The sequence below is a fragment of the Eurosta solidaginis genome, chromosome 3 (assembly GCF_040869045.1).
Source record: "Eurosta solidaginis isolate ZX-2024a chromosome 3, ASM4086904v1, whole genome shotgun sequence".
Classification (NCBI taxonomy): domain Eukaryota; kingdom Metazoa; phylum Arthropoda; class Insecta; order Diptera; family Tephritidae; genus Eurosta; species Eurosta solidaginis.
In genome coordinates this window covers 210,451,736-210,473,083 of record NC_090321.1, presented here as the reverse complement: position 1 = coordinate 210,473,083, position 21,348 = coordinate 210,451,736, and the positions used below count along the sequence as shown (strand labels likewise).

Sequence of the window (21,348 nt, the reverse complement as noted above, 5' to 3'; positions counted from 1 at the left end):
CCAAATTTCATCAAGATACCTCAAAATTTACTCAAGTTATCGTGTTAACGGACGGACGGACGGACGGACGGACGGACATGGCTCAATCAAATTTTTTTTCGATCCTGATTATTTTGATATATGGAAGTCTATATCTATCTCGATTCCTTTATATATGTACAACCAACCGTTATCCAATCAAACTTAATATACTCTGTGAGCTCTGCTCAACTGAGTATAAAAATAAAGAACTGTAAGCGAAAATAAGTAAAAATCATAGTAAAAAAGTGTTGCTTCTTGCTATACATATTTGTTTACATTATGCACTTTCACAGAATAAATTACAATATACCTATGTAGAAACTTATCAAGCATAATATGAATATACACATCATCCCGTTTATTCGTTAACCTCGTATCTACAACTGAGACATTTTCGGTAAAGCCAACACGGTTGCCACACCATGTTTTCATTTGGGACCAAAATTCTTCGAAAAAAAGGATCAAATTTTTGTTTTATTTTATTAGTATAAAATAAAAAATTTTAGGATGTTTCCATATAAAATTTTACTAAACATAGTGAAGACTTTCCTTTAGTTCAAGCTGAACAAAGAAATGTATGTGGATGCAACCAAAAATGGTATTATATTTTGACATAGGGTAAGTCTATGTCTTTCACCAACCAAACGTTGTGAACCTAGTTTTGGTCACAAAGCTCTTGGTTCTAGCATTATGTTGTAGATTGCAATGAAATAAAATGTATAATGCAGTTAGGTTTTAGTAAGAAACAGTTCAAAATTTGAGTTCTGGTGTTGCCGAACTATGTATGTGGAAAACTCAGTAAATCATACATGAAACTAGGCAATTTTGTTAGTGCTATTTTTATAAGTAGATGCTTACTTTTTCGCTAAACATTTAAACTTCATATCAGAGCCTAGATTCAGTAAGCGTGAGTTTTGATCCCAGGCCTCAGGGGTTCTGCTAGCACCTATAGGAATAATTTTATACAAAACCTTTCTTCCGAAGTCAAATCTCTTTTGCATTTGCTTCTTTCTGTCTTCGAGTTAAAATATTTCTTGTGCCAAGATACTTAGTTTTCAATTACCTTGCGTGGCTTAATACCACAATAATCCTGGAATTCCTTGAACTTATTGAGCTGGGTGAGAAAGATTTAAATATCAACATGACAAACGAGAAGTAATGCATAGAATTTCTTTGTATAAGTTTTGAAAGGGTTAGGCTCGAAATATCTAGCCGTTATTAATATTATTATAAAAGAAGAGTTTTTTTTTTGATTAGTCGGTTATTTCATCAACAATTAACGACAATGTATTTGGCAACACTTTTCTTTTTAAAGCTTGGCATAAATTATATCCTAGGTACATTTTATTGACTGAGCTATTTTTTATGGTGAGAGTTCCATTGAAGTAAATTCAAAATTATATGGAGGCCAACGAAAGTGTGGCGAATTTTTGTGCAATATTGTGAATTTTTACCTGAGTGAAAAAGAAAGAAAAGTACCAATCGTGGCTACTGCCTAAAAAGGACCAAAATTGAAGAAAAGGGACCAGCGGACCAAATGGGGTCGGAAGGGGCCATTTTTGGTCCAAATAGAAGAAAACTACCTTTCAAATTTCTCCACAGACACTGGTGAGTTTTTCGGTGATGACAGCGTTACCACTTGGGCCAGAATCGCGGATAAAAGAACTGGTAACGATATTCGGTTACATAATGTTCTGGGTACTATTTTACCGGTAACGCTCAGAATCGGGGCGTTAACCCTTATGCGTATGCATAGGTCTGGCCAGACCTATACGAATTTTAACTAAATTTTTTTTACAGAATGGTAAAGCTACAAATCCAAGATCCAACGATATCTTCAAGATATAAATTATCTTGAGTTTTAAAGCAATATTTTTTTAAAATACTTATAAATTAAGGTTTTATTACAAAATTTCCAAACTTATACCTGAACCGTACACCAAAGGTCCAGCCAGACCTATCAGGTTATTAGTGTAAAATCAATAAAATTCGTGACTTTCTATGCGCCTTTACTTTGAAAAACAATGGTACATAGACCAAGAAAAATAAAAATTTTTACAGTTTCAAAGAAATAGTCTCCCAGCTGTTTTCCTACTGTGCTAAAGGTGGTCACAAAATCGTATAGTTTTTTGGTCGTATGTGTTTTTGTGGAAAGGCACAAAAAGGTAAACAGCATTAGTGCAGAAAATTTATAAAAAATACCTTTATATTTATGTATAATTGAAAAAAAGTTGTTTTAGTAGTAAAGTATATATAAATAAATATTTAAATTTCTGTTTTCTTCAAATTATTTTTTAACTTCATATTATTTTAATATAAAAGTATATAGGTCTGCCTAGACCTATGGTGTACGGTATAAGGTACATGAAACTGGTATACCCATAAGGGTTAAAGGCATTTTAGCAATTTCGTTCTTATTACCGTTTAGTTTCTGTTGTCTTTTTCATCAGTTGAAAGACGCTTTTGTCAATTTGAGAAAATAGCGAATGGATTAGCAATGATCCCAATGAGTGAATAATGCACCAAAGAAATTTAATTTCACGTCTTTTTACTTTTAAGTGCACTACATATAACGGTACAAACGTATGGGCCAGGGAGTGCAGATAACTGTTATTTGTTAAAATTTAAATCAAACAAATGTATTATAAATAAAATAATTTAAACAAATTTTCAAGTTAAACGGTTTTTTTGAAAACAATGCTTACATTAAGTAATAATAATACTAAAAGCTAGAAAATAATAAGGTAGGTCCTAGGTACTAGTCATCACACTCCTCATCAATCTAGGGCGTTGACCAGACAAGTTAATAAAAGCGTTGGGCGCGTGAAATTTCTAAAAATGTGAGGCGTAGCATAACCTGATTAAGGTTCAGTTGGTCTTATATATGACTATCAATAGAAATTTTACGCGTCCAACGCTCTTATTTAATTGTCTGATCAAGGCCCTAGATTGATGAGGAGTGTGATGCCTAGTACCTAGGACCTACCTAATTATTTTCCAGCTTTTAATATTATTTTTACTTCATGTAAATATTGTTCTCAATGAAACCGTTTAACTAAAATTTTTTTTTTTAATTATTCAGGCCTGTTCTGAATTCCGACTCGGAATGAAAAGTAAAACGACATTGATTCCGACTCGGTTTCTATTTGGTGTTCTCAATTCCGATTGTAAAAAATCGATTCGAAGTCGATTTCGAATCGTTTTCATTCCGATTCGGTAACCAGTTTAATCAGCTGTTTCTGTTTATGTGTTTTGGTTTAAGTATCATAAAATTTTATTTTAATTAAAAAATGCCTGCAGATATGGTTTTTGATGCGCAGACGCAAGAATACGTGCTATTGTGCGTGCGAATCGTAAAAATGCGCTGGATCGGAATTCAGAACAGGTGGACTTCATTTCGATCAGCATCGATTTGTTTGCCTAATAGATTTCTTGATAGAAGTTTTTAAAGAAATATTTATTATGCCAATTTAACTCAAATTTAAACCAAAAATACACACAACTCTTCCAAATAAAAAAAGACAAATATCGCAACATTTGTGTATAATCTGCCAATTAATTTTCATTCCGACTGCTCAGAGGCAATACTTTTCAAACCGATAATTTTTGGTCGGAATCGAAATTGAGAACACCAATCCATTTCGATTCCGAAAAAATTGATCGGAATCGGAATCCAGAACAGGCCTGATTATATTTTCAAGTTTTTTGTCTTTATTTAATTGCCTATTATTTCTTATTCTATTTAGTTCATTTAGTGACTCATTATTACAAGGACTCTTTCCTGACAATTTGTTACAATATAAGTCCTCAATACGTAATCCTTCCAAATACTTTACTCGACTCTGCGCCACGTATGCTTGTCCCTCCTCCAAATCCAAAATATTTTGATGTCACTTCTACCGGACTGTATGTAATATTTGTTCCAAATATAAGCCAAATCGGACATCATAGGTCGCTTTCTATTCATGTATGTATTATGTGTTCCACATATGGACCAAATCGGGCCACAAATACGATTTTTTTGAATATCTCGATCTTTGCGCCACCTAGCGGCGATTTTTCATAGGTCGCTTTCTATTCTTGTATGTATTATGTGTTCCAAATATGAGCCAAATCAGACCACAAAAACGATATTTTGAATATCTCGATCCTTGCGCCACCTAGCGTCGATTTTTTTTCTTTGTCATCGGGTTCTGAACTATATTCCAAGTTTTAACCTTGTACTTATCGGGAAGTTAATTAAATTTCAATTACAAAATTTGTGCCAGTCAGCCAACCAGCCATCCAACCAACCAGCCTGTCAAGTCAAGCTAAATAAAACCGTTTAAAAAATAAAAGACTTCAAAAATATCTCTTGTGTTGCTAGCGAACATAACATTCCAAAATGAATTTAATTCTCCTATTGAAATGCAAGTAAAAAAATGACTTCCAACAATCATCTCTTTGATAGGGCGGGTGCTTTAATATACGCCTGCGCACCTAATGTCGGAGGGCCAACGCGGTAAACACGGATATGGTTTTGTTTAATAGAAGGCAAAAGGTTCGTTGGTATTGGCCTTAGCTAGGAGAGTCTTAAGTGGAGGAGACAGTGAAGAAGGCCTCGACGACACTTTATGCATGTAAAGGAATTCTGGGGAGTGCGTCGAGTCTATCGCCCTCTCCCTTTCTTTAGATATCTTAAGCGATTGTAAAGCCTATATTTTACTATGGAGTCCTTGTTTGGTGGACGTCCACTGAAAAAGAACCTACCACCAAAAACTTTAGGGGGTTTGTAATATATCAATGCAAAGCATAACGGGAGCACTGAAAGCAACCACGATGACTGCACTGTACACCATCCCGCACATTCCACCTGTAGTTCCGGTAGCGAAGAACATAGCGTTAATGAATGCAACGGTACTCTGGGTATAATATAATAATAGTTTAAGTATATCTTCATCAAAAATTGGACGAAAACACTACATAGTTCCTTACCTGAGCTTTGGTGGGTCTCTTATAGCCACGATAGATGAAGGTATATACCAATGGTTACAAATTAATGGAAGCTGTAGGGCTTGTGGTATACTGCTGAGATATGGAAATAAAGAAATCCCACAAGCTGCCAGATCACTGCACTGCTTTACAGCTGGAGGCTGTAGCTGTGACTAAAGCTGTAGAAACAGTGGACGAAAACAGCTTTCGCTCGATGCTTGTACTGTAGACGTTCCAATCAGAATGAAAAGAGGAGGCTGTATGTTTACGATGGATATTCTGACTTCAAACTGTCTTTTGGCGTCACATGCTTATAAGTTTGGCCTCGTCGGTAACAACAGATGTACGAAGTGCGAGCTACATGAAGAAACAGTCGAATGCGTTCTGTTCTCGTGTTCTGCGCTCGCGAGGTCAAGGCTCCAGCTACTTACGGCGGCAAAAATCTCAAGGAAGCTATTAAGCTAGGTCCTATAAAACTTCTTGAATTTTCCAAGAGGGCGGAGTTATTCTAAATAAAACTTCAAAAATTAGCTGGTAATTTTATCTAATTGATACTTTCTGAAAAAAATAACAAAAAAAAAAACACAAAAAATAACTCTTATCTTGCGAGAAGAATAAAAAGCTTAGAAAGCTCCTCTTATTTTGTGAGCGATAAAAACCGTCCACAAATATCTGTTACTTTTCGAAAGCAAAATAATTGTTATTACATTTTTGAGCAAAACAAAAAAAATCACAAAATAACTGTTATTTTCGGAGCAAAATAGAATGTCAAAAAATATTTTTTTACTTTTGGAGCGGAAATATTACTATTATTTTTCGAGATAAATAAAAAGCTTCAAAAACAACTTTATTTTTAACACAAAAACTTATTATTAAAAGGAGATATTTACAATAAAACTTAAAATTGTTACGAACCCTGGTATAAACTCCACGAAATCAACTACTAAGGATTAGTTCTCAAACCAGTTTCGTCCGCAACATTGAGACAAAGAAGCCGCCTTGAACTGCGTTCGGATGTGACAAAATTACTCATTCCCACCCACACTCGCTCCGCCACTCCTTCCCTCACCAAAAGCAAGATAAACAAGAAAGCGTATTAATATTGAAATAAAATTTTCGTAGTTTGTTTGCATCTACTTTCACAAAACATCTTTACAAATATTTTATCCGCTTCAAAAAAACTCTACATATTGCGCGTTGCTCTAGTCACTACCAACAACAACAACATAGCACACAATATCTTTCATCAAAGAGACACTTAAATGTTAGTAGTTGTCGTAAGACTTTTGACAAAGACACAAAATGAATTTTCTGAGCAATCTTTCGTTTTAAAACGAACGAGATATTTGACATCATGAACGCATTTTCTTCTTTTGATATTCATTATATTTGTTCGTTCTTTGCAATACCGCCCCTCAAGTATTCGATTGAGGTTGGATGCTGTTATGGATGGTTGCGTCAAAGCGTCTGTAGAGCGAGTATGCCTGTTGAAAGCGGGTAGGGACAGTGAGATTAAGCTTGAATGCTTGAGAATCACGGATATTCTTTTTAACACTTCGTATTCGTGACCAATTTAATGGTGGTTAAGTGTATTTTAAGCATAGAGTTCAAATAGCTAATAAAATGACAGCTACGTAAATGAAACTTTATGCACTGAATGCCAGAGAGAGGGAGCGCGGGTAGGAAATGTGAAGCGTCTAATTGAATTTAAATGATGCGAATGGATTTGAGTGTAGTTTAAGTATTGTGTGAGTGTTATTAAAGATCTCGATAATATTATGGTTTATATAAATGAGAAGTATGGCTTTTAAGTGGTTAGTAAATCTCATGTTTAGGTTATAAACATTTAGCCTAGTAGTGAGTTTCCAAGATATGAACGCATATTGGTAGAGATGGCTCCTATTTCATGAAGCTTTTTCAACGCTTTGATTACTTTTTTGCAAAGCCCCGATATTAAAAGTCGCGCTGAAAGTGTTTGAAAACATTCATGCCACCCTATCTTATTACGGGCGGTGTTCAAACTGGCTCCATACGGAATTTTTGTAAAAAGAGTGGGATTTCAGATGGAGCTTTGAGATTAACAGTAAAATTTGCTCGGCTGAGTGGAGTTATAACTCAGATATCTTCTGAAGAAAAGTTTTTAAAGGTCATCCCAAAATGTAAACTTTTATCAAAGTTTCACCTGAATCAGTAAAGCTCCAAATCATTTACAGATTTCTGGAAATGAAAAAAGAGCTTTACAAAGCATTTCTTTTAGGAATATATAGCTTTATGATCAGACTTTTTTAGGGTATATATGTATCTGTGAAATGATGAAAGTTATGGGATCTCGATCAACATCGTGGGAGATCAGCTTGCTTTATGTCAAGGAACAATCACACAAAGCAGAGATGTACACCGCAAACAGAGCTTCGAACAAGTTAAAGTACGTATTATATAGCGTAATAAATAATATGCCTAGCTTCGCCACGCACCCCAGAAACAAGAGCTTAGTAACTAAAAAACGGCAACAAAACTTGGCAAGATCAATTGCTTCAGCCTTACATATCACCTATCGTATGATCATTGCTTTACCTAGCATTGCTTGCCTAACAACAGATCAGCTGATTGCACAAGATCACATCGTGTTTCTATGATAGAAGCAGGTGAACTAGTGTGATATGCTGCATAGCCACCTATCGCGTATGATTACAGCATAGCAGCTTCAGCATGAAAACTAACTACACATGATCACAGCGTCACAGCGTATAACGTGCATGGAATATTCATGTTGTCTATCGACCCTTTTATCACAACAGCAACAGCAATGGAAAACTATTAGTCGAAAGGATATTTAGGGAGATATCATTGACTTTCGAAGTGAGAGGAAGTGGCAGCAGTAGACTTAGAAATACATGAAAACATTATTAATCAAGTTTGTAAAAAAGTATTTCAGTATTTCTATAAAAATTAACTATACGACACTTGCTTCACTAGCATAAACGCAAAATTTTTTGCTGTAGTATGTAGTAAATAGCATGATCATTGGTTCGAAAAGAGTTCATAATAACAATAATTTGTTGTCATTGTTTTTGCTATATTACATTTTTTCTGAATTGAGCTCTTTTCGAACCAATGATCATGCAAATCAAATAGACCGACAAACAAGAACAATTGTAAAACAGCTGAAGATTTTCAGAGCATGAGATGTTTGAAGTAGAAGCGCAAAGTGATTTATTGCTTGCTTTGCTGAATCTCAATCGCTCACACCGCATCTAGGTGAATAGGGCTGATTATATTCAACACGGCGTCTACAGGCTACAACCACAATAAAGCAAAGCTTGACGACAACCTTAGCCAAGTATTGGCCGCTTGGTTTAGCTAAGGACACTCTGAGCTGGACAACCTTTCCTTTCTTCTACGAAGACTTAACTCCTTACTTCACGGTGGTAACTTTGTCTTTCCCCTCCATCTCCTGTTCCGGAATTTAGTCCAATCTTTTATCCTTCTAAACGCTCTTTAGATGTTTGCTGAATCTGATGATTGTGTGTTTGCATATGCAAGAGCCCTAAAATCATATCTTGATATATTATTCTCACAATTTCAGCTACTTTAGACTATACAACAAAAAATGGACTCTCCTCTATTATACGCACCGCCACCTCATCGCATTGGCAGCGAAAAGTATGCCAACGTAGAGGTCCAGCGGAAAAGTACTCTTGCTCATACGGGCTTCTTTTTAGGGTGTATGGAGAAGGCGTGATGGCGCACAAATTTTTTATTTATACTCAGTTGAGCAGAGCTCACAGAGTATATTAACTTCGATTGGATAACGGTTAGTTGTACAGGTATAAAGGAATCGAGATAGATATAGACTTCCATATATCAAAATCATCAGTATCGAAAAAAAATGTATTGAGCCATGTCCGTCCGTCCGTCCGTTCGCCCATTAACACGATAACTTGAGAAAATTTTGAGGAATCTTGATGACATTTGGTATGTAGGTTCCTGAGCACTCATCTCAGATCGCTATTTAAAATGAACAATATCGGACTATAACCACGCCCACTTTTTCGATATCGAAAAATTTGACAAATCGAAAAAGTGCGATAATTCCTTACCAAAGTCGAATAAAGCGATGAAACTTGGTAGGTGAGTTGAACTTATTACGCAGAATAGAAAATTAGTAAAATTTTGGACAATGGGCGTGGCACCGCCCACTTTTAAGAGAAGGTAATATAAAAGTTTTTCAAGCTGTAATTTGGCAGTCGTTGCAGATATCATGATGAAATTTGGCAGGAACTTTAAAAACAAAATTTTTTTAAATCAAATTTTAACAAAAAATTTAATATCTTTACAGTATATAAGTAAATTATTTCAACATTCAACTCCAGTAATGATATGGTGCAACAAAATACAAAAATAAAAGAAAATTTCAAAATGGGCGTGGCTCCGCCCTTTTTCATTTAATTTGTCTAGGATAATTTTAATGCCATAAGTCGGACAAAAATTATTACCAATCCTTGTGAAATTTGGTAGGGGCTTAGATCCTGGGACGATAACTTATTTCTGTGAAAAAGGGCGAAATCGGTTGAAGCCACGCCCAGTTTTTATACACAGTCAACCGTCTGTCCTTCCGCTCGGCCGTTATCACGATAGCTTGAGCAAACATCGATATATCTTTCTAAACTCAGTTCACATACTTATCTGAACTCACTTTGTATTGGTATAAAAAATGGCCGAAATTCGACTATAGCCACGCCCACTTTTTCGACATCGAAAATTACGAAAAATGAAAAAAAATGCCATAATCTCTACCAAATACGAAAAAAGGGATGAAACATGGTTTATTGACGCAAAACATAACTTTAAAAAAAACTTTGTAAAATGGGTGTGACACCTACCATATTAAGTAGAAGAAATGGAAAAAGTTCTGCAGAGCGAAATAAAATACCCTTGAAATCTTGGCAGGGATACTGTTCGTGGTATTATATATATAAATAAATTAGCGGTATCCAACAGATGATGTTCTGGGTCACCGTGGTCCACATTTTGTCAATATCTGGAAAACGCCTTCACATATACAACTACCACCCCCATTTAAAACCCTTATTAATACCTTTTATTTGATACCCATATCATACAAACACATTCTAGAGTCACCCCTGGCGATATCTCGAAAACGCGTCCACCTATAGAACTAAGCCCCACGCCCTTTTAAAATACTCATTAACACCTTTCGTTTGATACCCATATTATACAAACGCATTCTAGAGTCACCCCTGGTCCACCTTTATGGCGATATCCCGAAAAGGCGTCCACATATAGAACTAAGGCCCACTCCCTTTTAAAATGGTCATTAACCCCTTTCATTTGATACCCGTATTGTACAAACAAATTCTAGAGTCAACCCTGATCCACCTTTGTGGCGATATCCATAAACGGCGTCCACCTATAGAACTATGGGTCACTCCCTCATAAAATACTCTTTAATATCTTTCATTTGATACACATGTCATACAAACACATTCCAGGGTTACCCTCGGTTCATTTTCCTACATGCTTATTTTCCCTTATGTTTTCACCATAGCTCTCAGCTGAGTATGTAATGTTCGGTTACACCCGAACTTAACCTTCCTTACTTGTTTATTTTATAATTATCTTAAAAATCCTTTAGGTATGCACATCTGTTCACTATATATTTCTTATCTTATACATTCGATTATTTGGAGATTACGAACGGGATAAGATTATTGTTCAGTCCCATTCATGAAAGGTATGAAGTCTTCGGCACAGCCGAAGACAGTCCTTTCCTTACTTGTTTTTATATTTATTTTTGTTTTTTTTTTTGGTATGGGTTTACTTAGTTTGAGTTACAAAATTCGGGGACGCTTTTTCTTCAATTCCTGAAAATAAAATGATAGAAGAATTTTGTTGAAAACAATTTGATAAGGTGGCTAGTTTCCTATTTTTTTTTTTATTTATTTATTTTTTTTTTTTTTGAAATTGGTGTCAGTTACAAAATTTTCAAAATTTTGTTGCAAGTTTTTCTTAAATTATCGAAGACAAAAAAGGTTTCGAATGACGAAATTTGATTAAAAAATTGCCACTGCTATTTTTGGGTTCCCTGCTGTAGTTATTAAAAATATGATTAAAGTAATTTTCAACATAAAGTTCATTAAAACCACCCATTGATTGGGCAATAAAATAATATACCAAAACTTTTTTAAATGTTAATTGAAGGTCTACGGCTGTGGTCAAATGCATACAAATGAATAAAAAAAAATTTTATAAACACAATATTAAGTGCTCGTATTCGCTTCAATGGTCAAATATATAAGAGGGAATATTTTCCAAGGAAAGCGATAGAATAAAGAGCACACACACAACCACAGAAACGTTTCAGATTCCACCCCTTTTGCAATACGAGGACTAATGTACATATCACCTTTGGAGACAAAAACAATAATATTTCACTGATACTTGCACACAGCTTTTAGTGTGTACGTGTGTGTATCTATGCGATTTTCAAGAGCCTTTTGGACAAGAAATCGCTGCCTGTATAGAGTCGTTCATATAAAAATGTTAAAAAAAAAGTTAAAAAGTCGGCAATAAGTACGACAAGCATTTCTGCAGCAGCAGCAATCGAAAAAAGTGCTATTTTTGCGTTACTAAAAGGTGCGTGAAAATGGCACATATTTTTTGGTGTATTTTTTTTCTCTAGGGTTTCTTTATTCCCAACGCTTGCTAAGGGCAACAAGAGCCACTACAAAACTAATAAGAAATTGTTGAGTATTTCTGCCCTTGTCGTTGCGCCGTTTTGTCAGTGTAGATAAGGTTCGTTATTCGGGGGTTGTGTGCAATTTCCAGAAATTCATTTTCAAGTACAAAGCAATAAAATTTGATTGTGCGATGATGAAGGTGTGGCATTGAAATAAGAACATAGTATAAAGAAAAAAAAAATGTTTACAAATTTCTTCTTTTTTCTATCTTCTCTTTTATTTCAGTGAAATTAATTTTTTTATAGCCAATTGTAAATATGTATGACCGGTTCAGTAACACTTCTAAGATAGTCCAACATTAGATAACACGATACCACGATAGCTATGGCTTCTAAGATAATAGTTTCGAGGAAGACTGATCCCGAACCTGAGAATTTCCTTCGGAGATCCATATAAACTCAAACTAATCCTTCTACTAATGGCACGGTCAAGCATGGTATAGGTAAAAGCTGTTCATTATACATATTCAGACGTACCGCATGAGCTTCCAGTAGAGACTAATCCTTCATAACCCCAATTCCCATTGCTATATGAGCAGAACTAATGACATCGCCTTCCGGCCAGAAGGTTGTGGCGGCCCCAGTGATTTGAAGCTCATCGGTAGAAGAGTAGACCACAGGCCATCAGATCTTCAAAATTTTGTACAACCCTCTATAACCTGTTCAGTTGCACTATTCCGGGGTTAAAGATCCACCTGGTAGCTCGCTGTAATACCGCAGTAGCTCAAAACCCAGATGATCACATTCAATCACAAAATAGTTCGAGATAAACGTACGAGAGGACAGTGCACAAGCACCTTCAATTGGCTTTCAACTGAACTCTGAAAGTTAACAGCCCAATGGCAATTCTAGTCGATGTGAAATTTTTAAACCGTGTTACCATTGTACTGCATCAAATTCAACATACTCGTTATCGCGAAAACTTTCGCTTGAAGACGCTGCAGCCAGCTTTAGCTAAGGGATAACATCGAGCTCTTGACTGAAATCCCCCTTTCAGGTTTCCGTTCCAACTTCGACCAGTCAGTGAACCAGTTCACGCATACATTGTCACAGATGAGTTCCTTTCTCCAATCCTCTCTCGAGGGAACGAGGATTGGCAGAAGTCAGAGATCACATAGCTATATCACGGAGCCTGTCAAACAGCCTAATTGTGGCGCGGTACATTTTTCAATAATTTTAAAGAGATTTATACATAGGGTAACTTTACCTAAATATCATTATTTGAAGCAAATTTATTCGAAGTTAGGACAAATTAAAGTTAATATTGACTAAAGGCGTGGTACCGCCAAATTTTATATAACTTTTTTTAACTTATATTTTGGAAAGTGGTCATATGCGCCCACCATGGAAATTTCATAAAGACCGGCCGAGGTCTTTGGAAACTCATATGGGATACACTGTCAAGTTAAACATTGCAACTGGGTATTTAATGTTCAATGCAAACGAATTTATTTTTTTTCAGAAAACCTCACTTTCTTTAAACGAAATACAATCGTTTTTACTCAACCAAGATCAAAGCTTGTCATAACCCCACTTTAAGTGGGAAATCGTATACTTTAGTTAATCGAGTGCAGGGTAGGTGCTAGTACCAGCCCCAGTCCGTTGGTAGTGATGGTAACAGCTGGGAAACAACATCAAAAAAGCAAATTGAGGGAGAAAGAGACCAGCAATTTCTTTGAAAATTGATACAATACTGAATTGCGTACAACATACGTGGCAACATATTTTATATAACACTGCGTTTATTTATTTTCCTACTTTTTGTATTTTATTCTTTTCCACTACTCATCCTTTCTTCTTCTTACAGGCCTCGAAGCCGATTTGTTTTATGTACATGAGGGGGTCATCAATACATATGCAATGCATTTCACAGTTCCAGTACCAGCAGATGTGCATGATTTAGAGTTCTCATGGCAGAGTTTGACCACGTACCCGGTAAGTAAATTTTTTCCTTCACCTATCCCTTACACACTTGGCTTTAATTTGTGTGCGCATATGAGTGTGTGCATGTGTGTGTGTGTGTTTGTGTGAGGGTGTATTAAGCGCTCACTTATATTTGACCCTAACGCACACTGACGCAAAACAGGCGAAGCCAACCAACCCACTTATGTGCAGCATTCAAAATCTAATTTGCACTCCATTAACCTACTCGCCAATAAAAAAAAACAACAACAACTAGATAAAACAATTCGCCCACACATGCACACGCAGGCAGCCAGGCAATTGAGCGACCACCAAAATAGTTTTCCAAAAAAAAAAAAAACAGATTTCGAATTTTTGATTTATAGAAAACTGAATAATATTTCTTTTTTGCTATTTTTGAACCTGAATGAGAAGGTGAAGTCAAGTTTTCATTTGCAATTCTACGCATTTTGATGATTTAATATCTTCTTCAGGGAGCTTGACTTATTTATTTTGTAAAGCAATACCATATTGACAACAGGGCCCAAATGCATGATTTCGACCTAACAAAATAAATTGATTAGATTCTACGCAAATCATATAAAGTATAAGTTCGAAAAAATCACAATCCTTTTATGAAGCCATACTCCTTCGATGGGCACTTTAAAATAAACCGAGAAGGGCGATGTAAATATATGATTATTTAATGAAAAAGAAGAAGATCTTGGGTCCAACGCCAGGTAAAACTAACACAAAAATCTTCAGAAAAATGTTTTTTGAATGAAAATAAATTTTGTAAGTTGGGTCGCCCCTCGGCAGCGTTTTGGCAAACACTCCAAGTGCGTTTCAGTCATGAAAAGTTTCTCAGTGAAAATTTATCTGATTGCCAATTTGTGGGAAAATTTTAAAAAAAGCTTGGCGTATATTGGAAAAAAGCTCTGCCTAAATCTCCACGGAAGAATATTGCGCCTTCTATTAATATATTTTTTTTCTAGGGAAATAGAATTCGCTTCCAGTAGCACCTATTTCACCTCGCTCACCTGGGCAAGTTCAACGGCGGGAAGATATTACCGATGTCAACAAAAATTGCTTGAATGAAACTAGCAGTCGATCTATGATCATATTTGTCCATAGGAATCAACAAAAATATAGATTTAACCAAGTATCTGATGACCGGTATGGAACGCACCCATGAGCCCATATTCTTATGAATCATGTTTCCCTTAATAGGAGAGGGACCAAGGCAGCATTCATTCCAAAAGTCAACAAAAAGGGTCTTGAAAAATTCAAGCACTTCATAGACATGAACCGTTAGTCATACGTTTATGAAACTTTTGAAATTCTCCTGGATGTTCATAGCGCAGTAGATTAATCTGGGCTATCAGCAGAAGATGCCTATCTGAGTAGACTCTCAACTAACACTACGCTGCATGAAGTGAAACCGTTTACACTGGCTTGAACATAGAGGAAGCTTTCAATAATTTAAGGCTGGAACAAAAGGAAGGGGCCCTTTCTTCCCTTGACATTGAACATCCAATTGTAAACTGAATGCAGTCGACTCTGAGCTCCAGAAGGATTAGTTCTATACTGGAGAGGAGCTCCGCAGAGCGGTATCCTGTCACCGTTTCTCTAGCTCTGCGTTATGCTGAGCGCAGAAATCAATAGAAAAGGGGTGGTCTGCGCGGAGGATACAGTAAAACTGGTAAAGGATATGACAGTTGAACAGAGACGGCAAAACTTGGTGTAATAATCCAAAGATGAAACTATTGCACTTTACCACTAGGTTGAAAATCCCAAGAATTTGCCTACCTTCTCTAAATAGCAGATGGCTAAATCATGCGGTTAGTTCCAAATACCTCGGAAAAATACAGCGCCTGTGGGGCGATCACAGGAGCGAAATCATCATGCCCCTAAGAAGCTATGACGTTGATATGCAATGTGCCACCAATCGATTTCTTCATCAAGGAAACGGCGTTTCAGGGGACTCTTATGATTTGGAAAATTAATTATTAAAGAGCATTAATAATGACACGGCTGATGGGAGGCTTTTAAACACAAGAGATCTGGTATGATTTTGGAGCGTACAGCGAAGAAATTAAACGAAGGATTGGAAATACCATAGTTATCAGCCCAAATTGTGATCGATCGCAATGGGATGTACATAGGAACGTTAAGACTAGTTGTAGAGAAAATAAAAAAGTAAACAAATCTAAGTGTGAAGAGGTAACCCACACTTTTATAGAAATGCTATCTTGTGCTCGATTTCAATGAGCTAATTCCGATATCCAATGAATGTGCGAAAATTATCTGGCATCATCGATGACAATACTAGATTAGACTACAGAAAGATTAAACTTTTTTGAGCGGGCTTTCATAGCTTTCACATTGCTTTCTACAAGGTGAAGCCTACTCATTGAGTGCGAGGTTGGAGAATATCAAAGTCGTTTGATAATAAGTCTTTTGCAGGAATATTTATATTTATTGCAGAGCAGTCTACATCTAACACACAACACGAACTTAAAAATGCTCGTCGTTGCTCGAGTGAGTAAGAATTCTAACAAATAATATACTCAAACAACTTGTTTTTCTAAAACTCTGGCGAAAATACCGCCGAAACATGTATTGGGCTTTGTGAGAAATAGTGAAAGTCGAACTGATTGAACACGTATTGGGAATAAAAAAAATCAGCATCCAGGAAATGGCAGATACCTCCAAAAGGGATACTTGATTGGAACTCTACTCTTCAAACAAAGGAATTTACGTATTCTAAGGGCTGTCTCGTAATTGGAAGAGAAAATACTTCCGATTCATTTATGACTCATTGACCACGCTAAGTAAACCGAAAATAATATACTAAGTTTTAACTAGTCAAATCAAAACTTCGGGGTATTATTTTTAAGGTTACTTCAACATCAACAACTATCAATTCATGCAGCCTTAGTCTTTTCTTCAAAAGTTGAGCACTTGCCATACTATTCTGCATCATTGCTAAAAGCTTCCACTACTTCATGGATCTATTATTTTCACCAACACTGTACCTATAGAACTTATGTCTCTTTTCACTTTTTTCTCTCTCTGTCTTCCTTAGTTACCATACACCATTACAATCGACTATGAGCAAGACCAAAACGCATTAGCGGCACCCACACTCAGCATACCCGACCGGGGTTATGTGCCCCAACAAATTGAGACATTTCTGGTGCATTTACCGTGCACGGGTAGCGGCAATAAAGAGGTGCCACTTGTCGTCAATATGCTTGTGAGCGGTCCGCCACGTACTAACGATACCAAATTGCATTTTAAACGAAATAAAATCTGCCTCAAAGGTAAGTCTACTAGCATCCGTTTGCGCCTAATCTATAAGAGGCTCACCCTCTGTTGGTGACACGATATAATTGCATTTTTATACTCAGTTGAGCAGAGCTCACAGAGTATATTAAGTTTGATTGGATAACGGTTGGTTGTACATATATAAAGGAATCGAGATAGATATAGACTTCCATATATCAAAATACTCAGGATCGAAAAAAAATTTGATTGAGCCATGTCCGTCCGTCCGTCCGTTAACACGATAACTTGAGTAAATTTTGAGGTATCTTGATGAAATTTGGTATGTAGGTTCCTGAGCACTTATCTCAGATCGCTATTTAAAATGAACGATATCGGACTATAACCACGCCCACTTTTTCGATATCGAAAATTTCGAAAAACCGAAAAAGTGCGATAATTCATTACAAAAGACCGATAAAGCGACGAAACTTGGTAGATGAGTTGAACTTATGACGAAAAATAGAAAATTAGTAAAATTTTGGACAATGGGCGTGGCACCGCCCACTTTTAAAAGAAGGTAATTTAAAAGTTTTGCAAGCTGTAATTTGGCAGTCGTTGAAGATATCATGATGAAATTTGGCAGGAACGTTACTCTTATTACTATATGTACCCTTAATAAAAATTAGCAAAATCGGGGAAGGACCACGCCCACTTTTAAAAAAAAATTTTTTTAAAAGTAAAATTTTAACAAAAAATTGAATATCTTTACAGTATATAAGTAAATTATGTCAAGATTCAACTCCAGTAATGATATGGTGCAACAAAATACAAAAATAAATGAAAATTTAAAAATGGGCGTGGCTCCGCCCTTTTTCATTTAATTTGTCTAGGATACTTTTAACGCCATAAGTCGAACAAAAATTAACCAATCCTTTTGAAATTTGGTAGGGGCATAGATTTTATGGCGTTAACTGTTTTCTGTGAAAATGGGCGTAATCGGTTGATGCCACGCCCAGTTTTTATACACAGTCGTCCGTCTGTCCTTCCGCATGGCCGTTAGCACGATAACTTGAGCAAAAATCGATATATCTTTAATAAACTCAGTTCGCGTACTTACCTGAACTCACTTTATCTTGGTATGAAAAATGAACGAAATCCGACTATGACCACTCCCACTTTTTCGATATCGAAAATTACGAAAAATGAAAAAAATGCCATAATTCTATACCAAATACGAAAAAAGGGATGAAACATGGTAACTGGATTGTTTTATTGACGCGAAATATAACTTTAGAAAAAACTTTATAAAATGGTTGTGACACCTACCATATTAAGTAGAAGAAAATGAAAAAGTTCTGCAGGGCGAAATAATTAACACTTAAAATCTTGGCAGGTATTACATATATAAATAAATTAGCGGTATCCAACAGATGATGTTCTGGGTCACCCTGGTCCACATTTTGGTAGATATCTGGAAAACGCCTTCACATATACAACTACCACCACTCTCTTTTAAAACTCTCATTAATACCTTTAATTTGATACCCATATCGTACAAACTCATTCTAGAGTCACCCCTGGTCTACCTTTATGGCGCTATTTCGAAAAGGCGAACACCTATAGAACGAAGGTCCACCCCCTTTTAAAAATACTCATTAACACCTTTCATTTGATACCCATATCGTACAAACAAAGTCTAGAGTCACCCCTGGTCCAGAAAGGCCCACTCCCTCTTAAAATACTCATTAACTCCTTTCGTTTGAAACCCATATTGCACAAACGAATTCTAGAGTCACCCCTGGCCCACCTTTATGGCGATATCTCGAAACGGCGTCCACCTATGGAACTAAGGATTACTCCCTTTTAAAATACTCATTAACACCTTTCATTTGATACCCATATCGTACAAACGCATTCTAGAGTCACACCTGTTCCATCTTTATGGCGATATCTCGAAAAGGCGTCCACCTATAGAACTAAGGCCCACTCCCTCTTAAAATATTCATTAACTCCTTTCGTTTGATACCCATATTGCACAAACGAATTCTAGAGTCACCCCTGGTCCACCTTTATGGCGATATCTCGAAAAGGGGTCCACCTATAGAACTAAGCCCCACGCCCTTTTAAAATAATCATTAACACCTTTCATTTGATACCCATATCATACAAACAAATTCTAAAATCACCCCTGGTCCACCTTTATGGCGATATCTCGAAAAGACGAGCACCTATAAAACGAAGGCTTACTCCGTTTTAAAAATACTCATTAACACCTTTCATATGATACCCATATCGTACAAACAAAGTCTAGAGTCACCCCTGGTCCACCTTTATTGCGATACCTCGAAAATGCGTCCACCTATAGAACTAAGGCCCACTCCCTTTTAAAATACTCATTAACACCTTTCGTTTGATGCCCATATTGTGCAAACAAATTCTAGGGTCACCCCTGGTCCACCTTTATGGCGATATCTCGAAACGGCGTCCACCTATGGAACTAAGGATTACTCCCTTTTAAAATGCTCATTAACACCTTTCATTTGATATCCATATCGTACAAACGCATTCTAGAGTCACCCCTGGCCCATCTTTACGGCGATATCTCGAAAATGCGTCCATCTATAGAACTTAGGTCCACGCCCTATTAAAATACTCATTAATACCTTTCATTTGATACCCATATCGTACAAACGCATTCTAGAGTCAACCCTGATCCGCCTTTATGGCTATATCCGTAAATGGCGTCCACCTATAGAACTATGGCCCACTCCCTCATAAAATACTCTGTAATGCCTTTCATTTGATACTCATGTCATACAAACACATTCCAGGGTTTCCCTCAGTTCATTTTCCTACATGGTTATTTTCCCTTATGTTGTCACCATAGCTCTCAACTGAGTATGTAATGTTCGGTTACACCCGAACTTAACCTTCCTTACTTGTTAATCATACATTTGCACAATTTCAATTTCACATTTCTCATTCGCTGCTCACCTTCTTTTACCTTTTTCCCCTTTCTAGGTTTATTTCCCGCACCAAATCAGTCAGCAGCGCCTGCACAAGCTCCATCACCTGGTCACGCGTTATTGGGTGCCGCAGCGTGCGCACTCGGCTTGGTGCTGGTTGTTGGACTGATTGCATCTGCAATGTATTTGCGTGCACGCAAACAGATACGACAAGATTCGCTACAGTAAGTATTTGGAAGGTTGTAGAAGATACACCATTTTTTTTTAAATTAAATTTAACGCTCCTCTTTCTCACTTGTATTCCTTTCTTTCTTGTTCTTCTTTCACTTCATTTGTTTTGTTATCCTTCAGTACGAGCTTTACCACCGCTGGTTATGGCAGCCATCAGAATGTTTTTATACGCCTGGATCCTGTGGGTCGTCCACCCAGCGCGAACAGTGGTTCCTATGCGACTATCGCTAGCTTAAATAAATACCCATTGGAATCGAAGAAATCGTGCAATATATTTGAGAGTAAGTATTGAAAATATGTAAAGAAATAACTGGTTTGAATCCTACCTTGCATAACTGCTAAGCGTACCTCTTAAGAGAATCAGGTAAAACTTATTCTGGGGTCCATTTCCAGAACCATATACAGCCAGAAACTTAGGCTGCACAATCACTGGAGCGTCTTCCAATCAGAGGTCTTCACCTTTAGGATGCGATGAATTGGAAGCTATCCTCCGAATTAACTGTTAAGTTATTTGATATTGACTCTGAAAAGAGTTTTCAGCGGACTATTATTTCATTTGATAATTCGAGGTCATAAACCAGAGCATCCTAGCATGCAGCTGCTTGATCTAGCCCCGCCTACACGGATGTTAAGGAAACATATCCATAAGCACTATGACGACATCCGACATTTGCCAGCACAACCGTTTGATCCACACAAGCATAAGCAGGTTCTAACCCAAATCCACACAGAATCGGTAAACGCTTTTGCCAGGAAGCGCTTAGTGAACCCTGTTATTAAAATGCAATATCCTACCCTCGCAGAAGAAGAAAGCGCACTACCAAGCGAGACACGAGTCACCCTAGCTCAACTTCGTTCTGGATACTGTAACAGGTTAAATTCTTACTAGTCCGGAATCAACCCGACCATACGTAATGTATGTCCTGCGTGCGATGTGTCCCCACATGACACCAACCATCTTTTCAATTGTAATGTGGAACTAACACCAATCTCCCTGTGGTCCGCCCCTGTTGAAACAGCCAGTTTCATTGGACTTCCTTTAGAGGACTTTGATGACAGTGTGTGAGTGGTCGTGCCCATTGAATGGGGCGAAGCACTGTTAACACAACAGCAACATGTTATTGTGTTCCAAACGGAAATCGCATGTATGCTATTTTTTTTTTTTTTTTAAGGGAAATAGTGCAATGTGGTTGTTTACCAAACGAGTAATGAAATATGAAAGTCTTT

At 36.8% G+C, this 21,348-nt stretch overlaps 1 protein-coding gene across 1 annotated transcript in view; it reads left to right on the top strand.

Moving 5' to 3' along the window:
* Positions 1-21,348, top strand: part of Drl-2 (Derailed 2) — a 242,716-nt gene that overhangs the window by 73,974 nt on the left and 147,394 nt on the right. The window contains exons 2-5 of the mRNA XM_067777997.1: positions 13,560-13,687; positions 16,743-16,980; positions 19,946-20,114; positions 20,242-20,402. Coding sequence (XP_067634098.1) covers positions 13,560-13,687; positions 16,743-16,980; positions 19,946-20,114; positions 20,242-20,402 — 696 coding nt within the window. The remainder of the gene's footprint in view (positions 1-13,559; positions 13,688-16,742; positions 16,981-19,945; positions 20,115-20,241; positions 20,403-21,348) is intronic.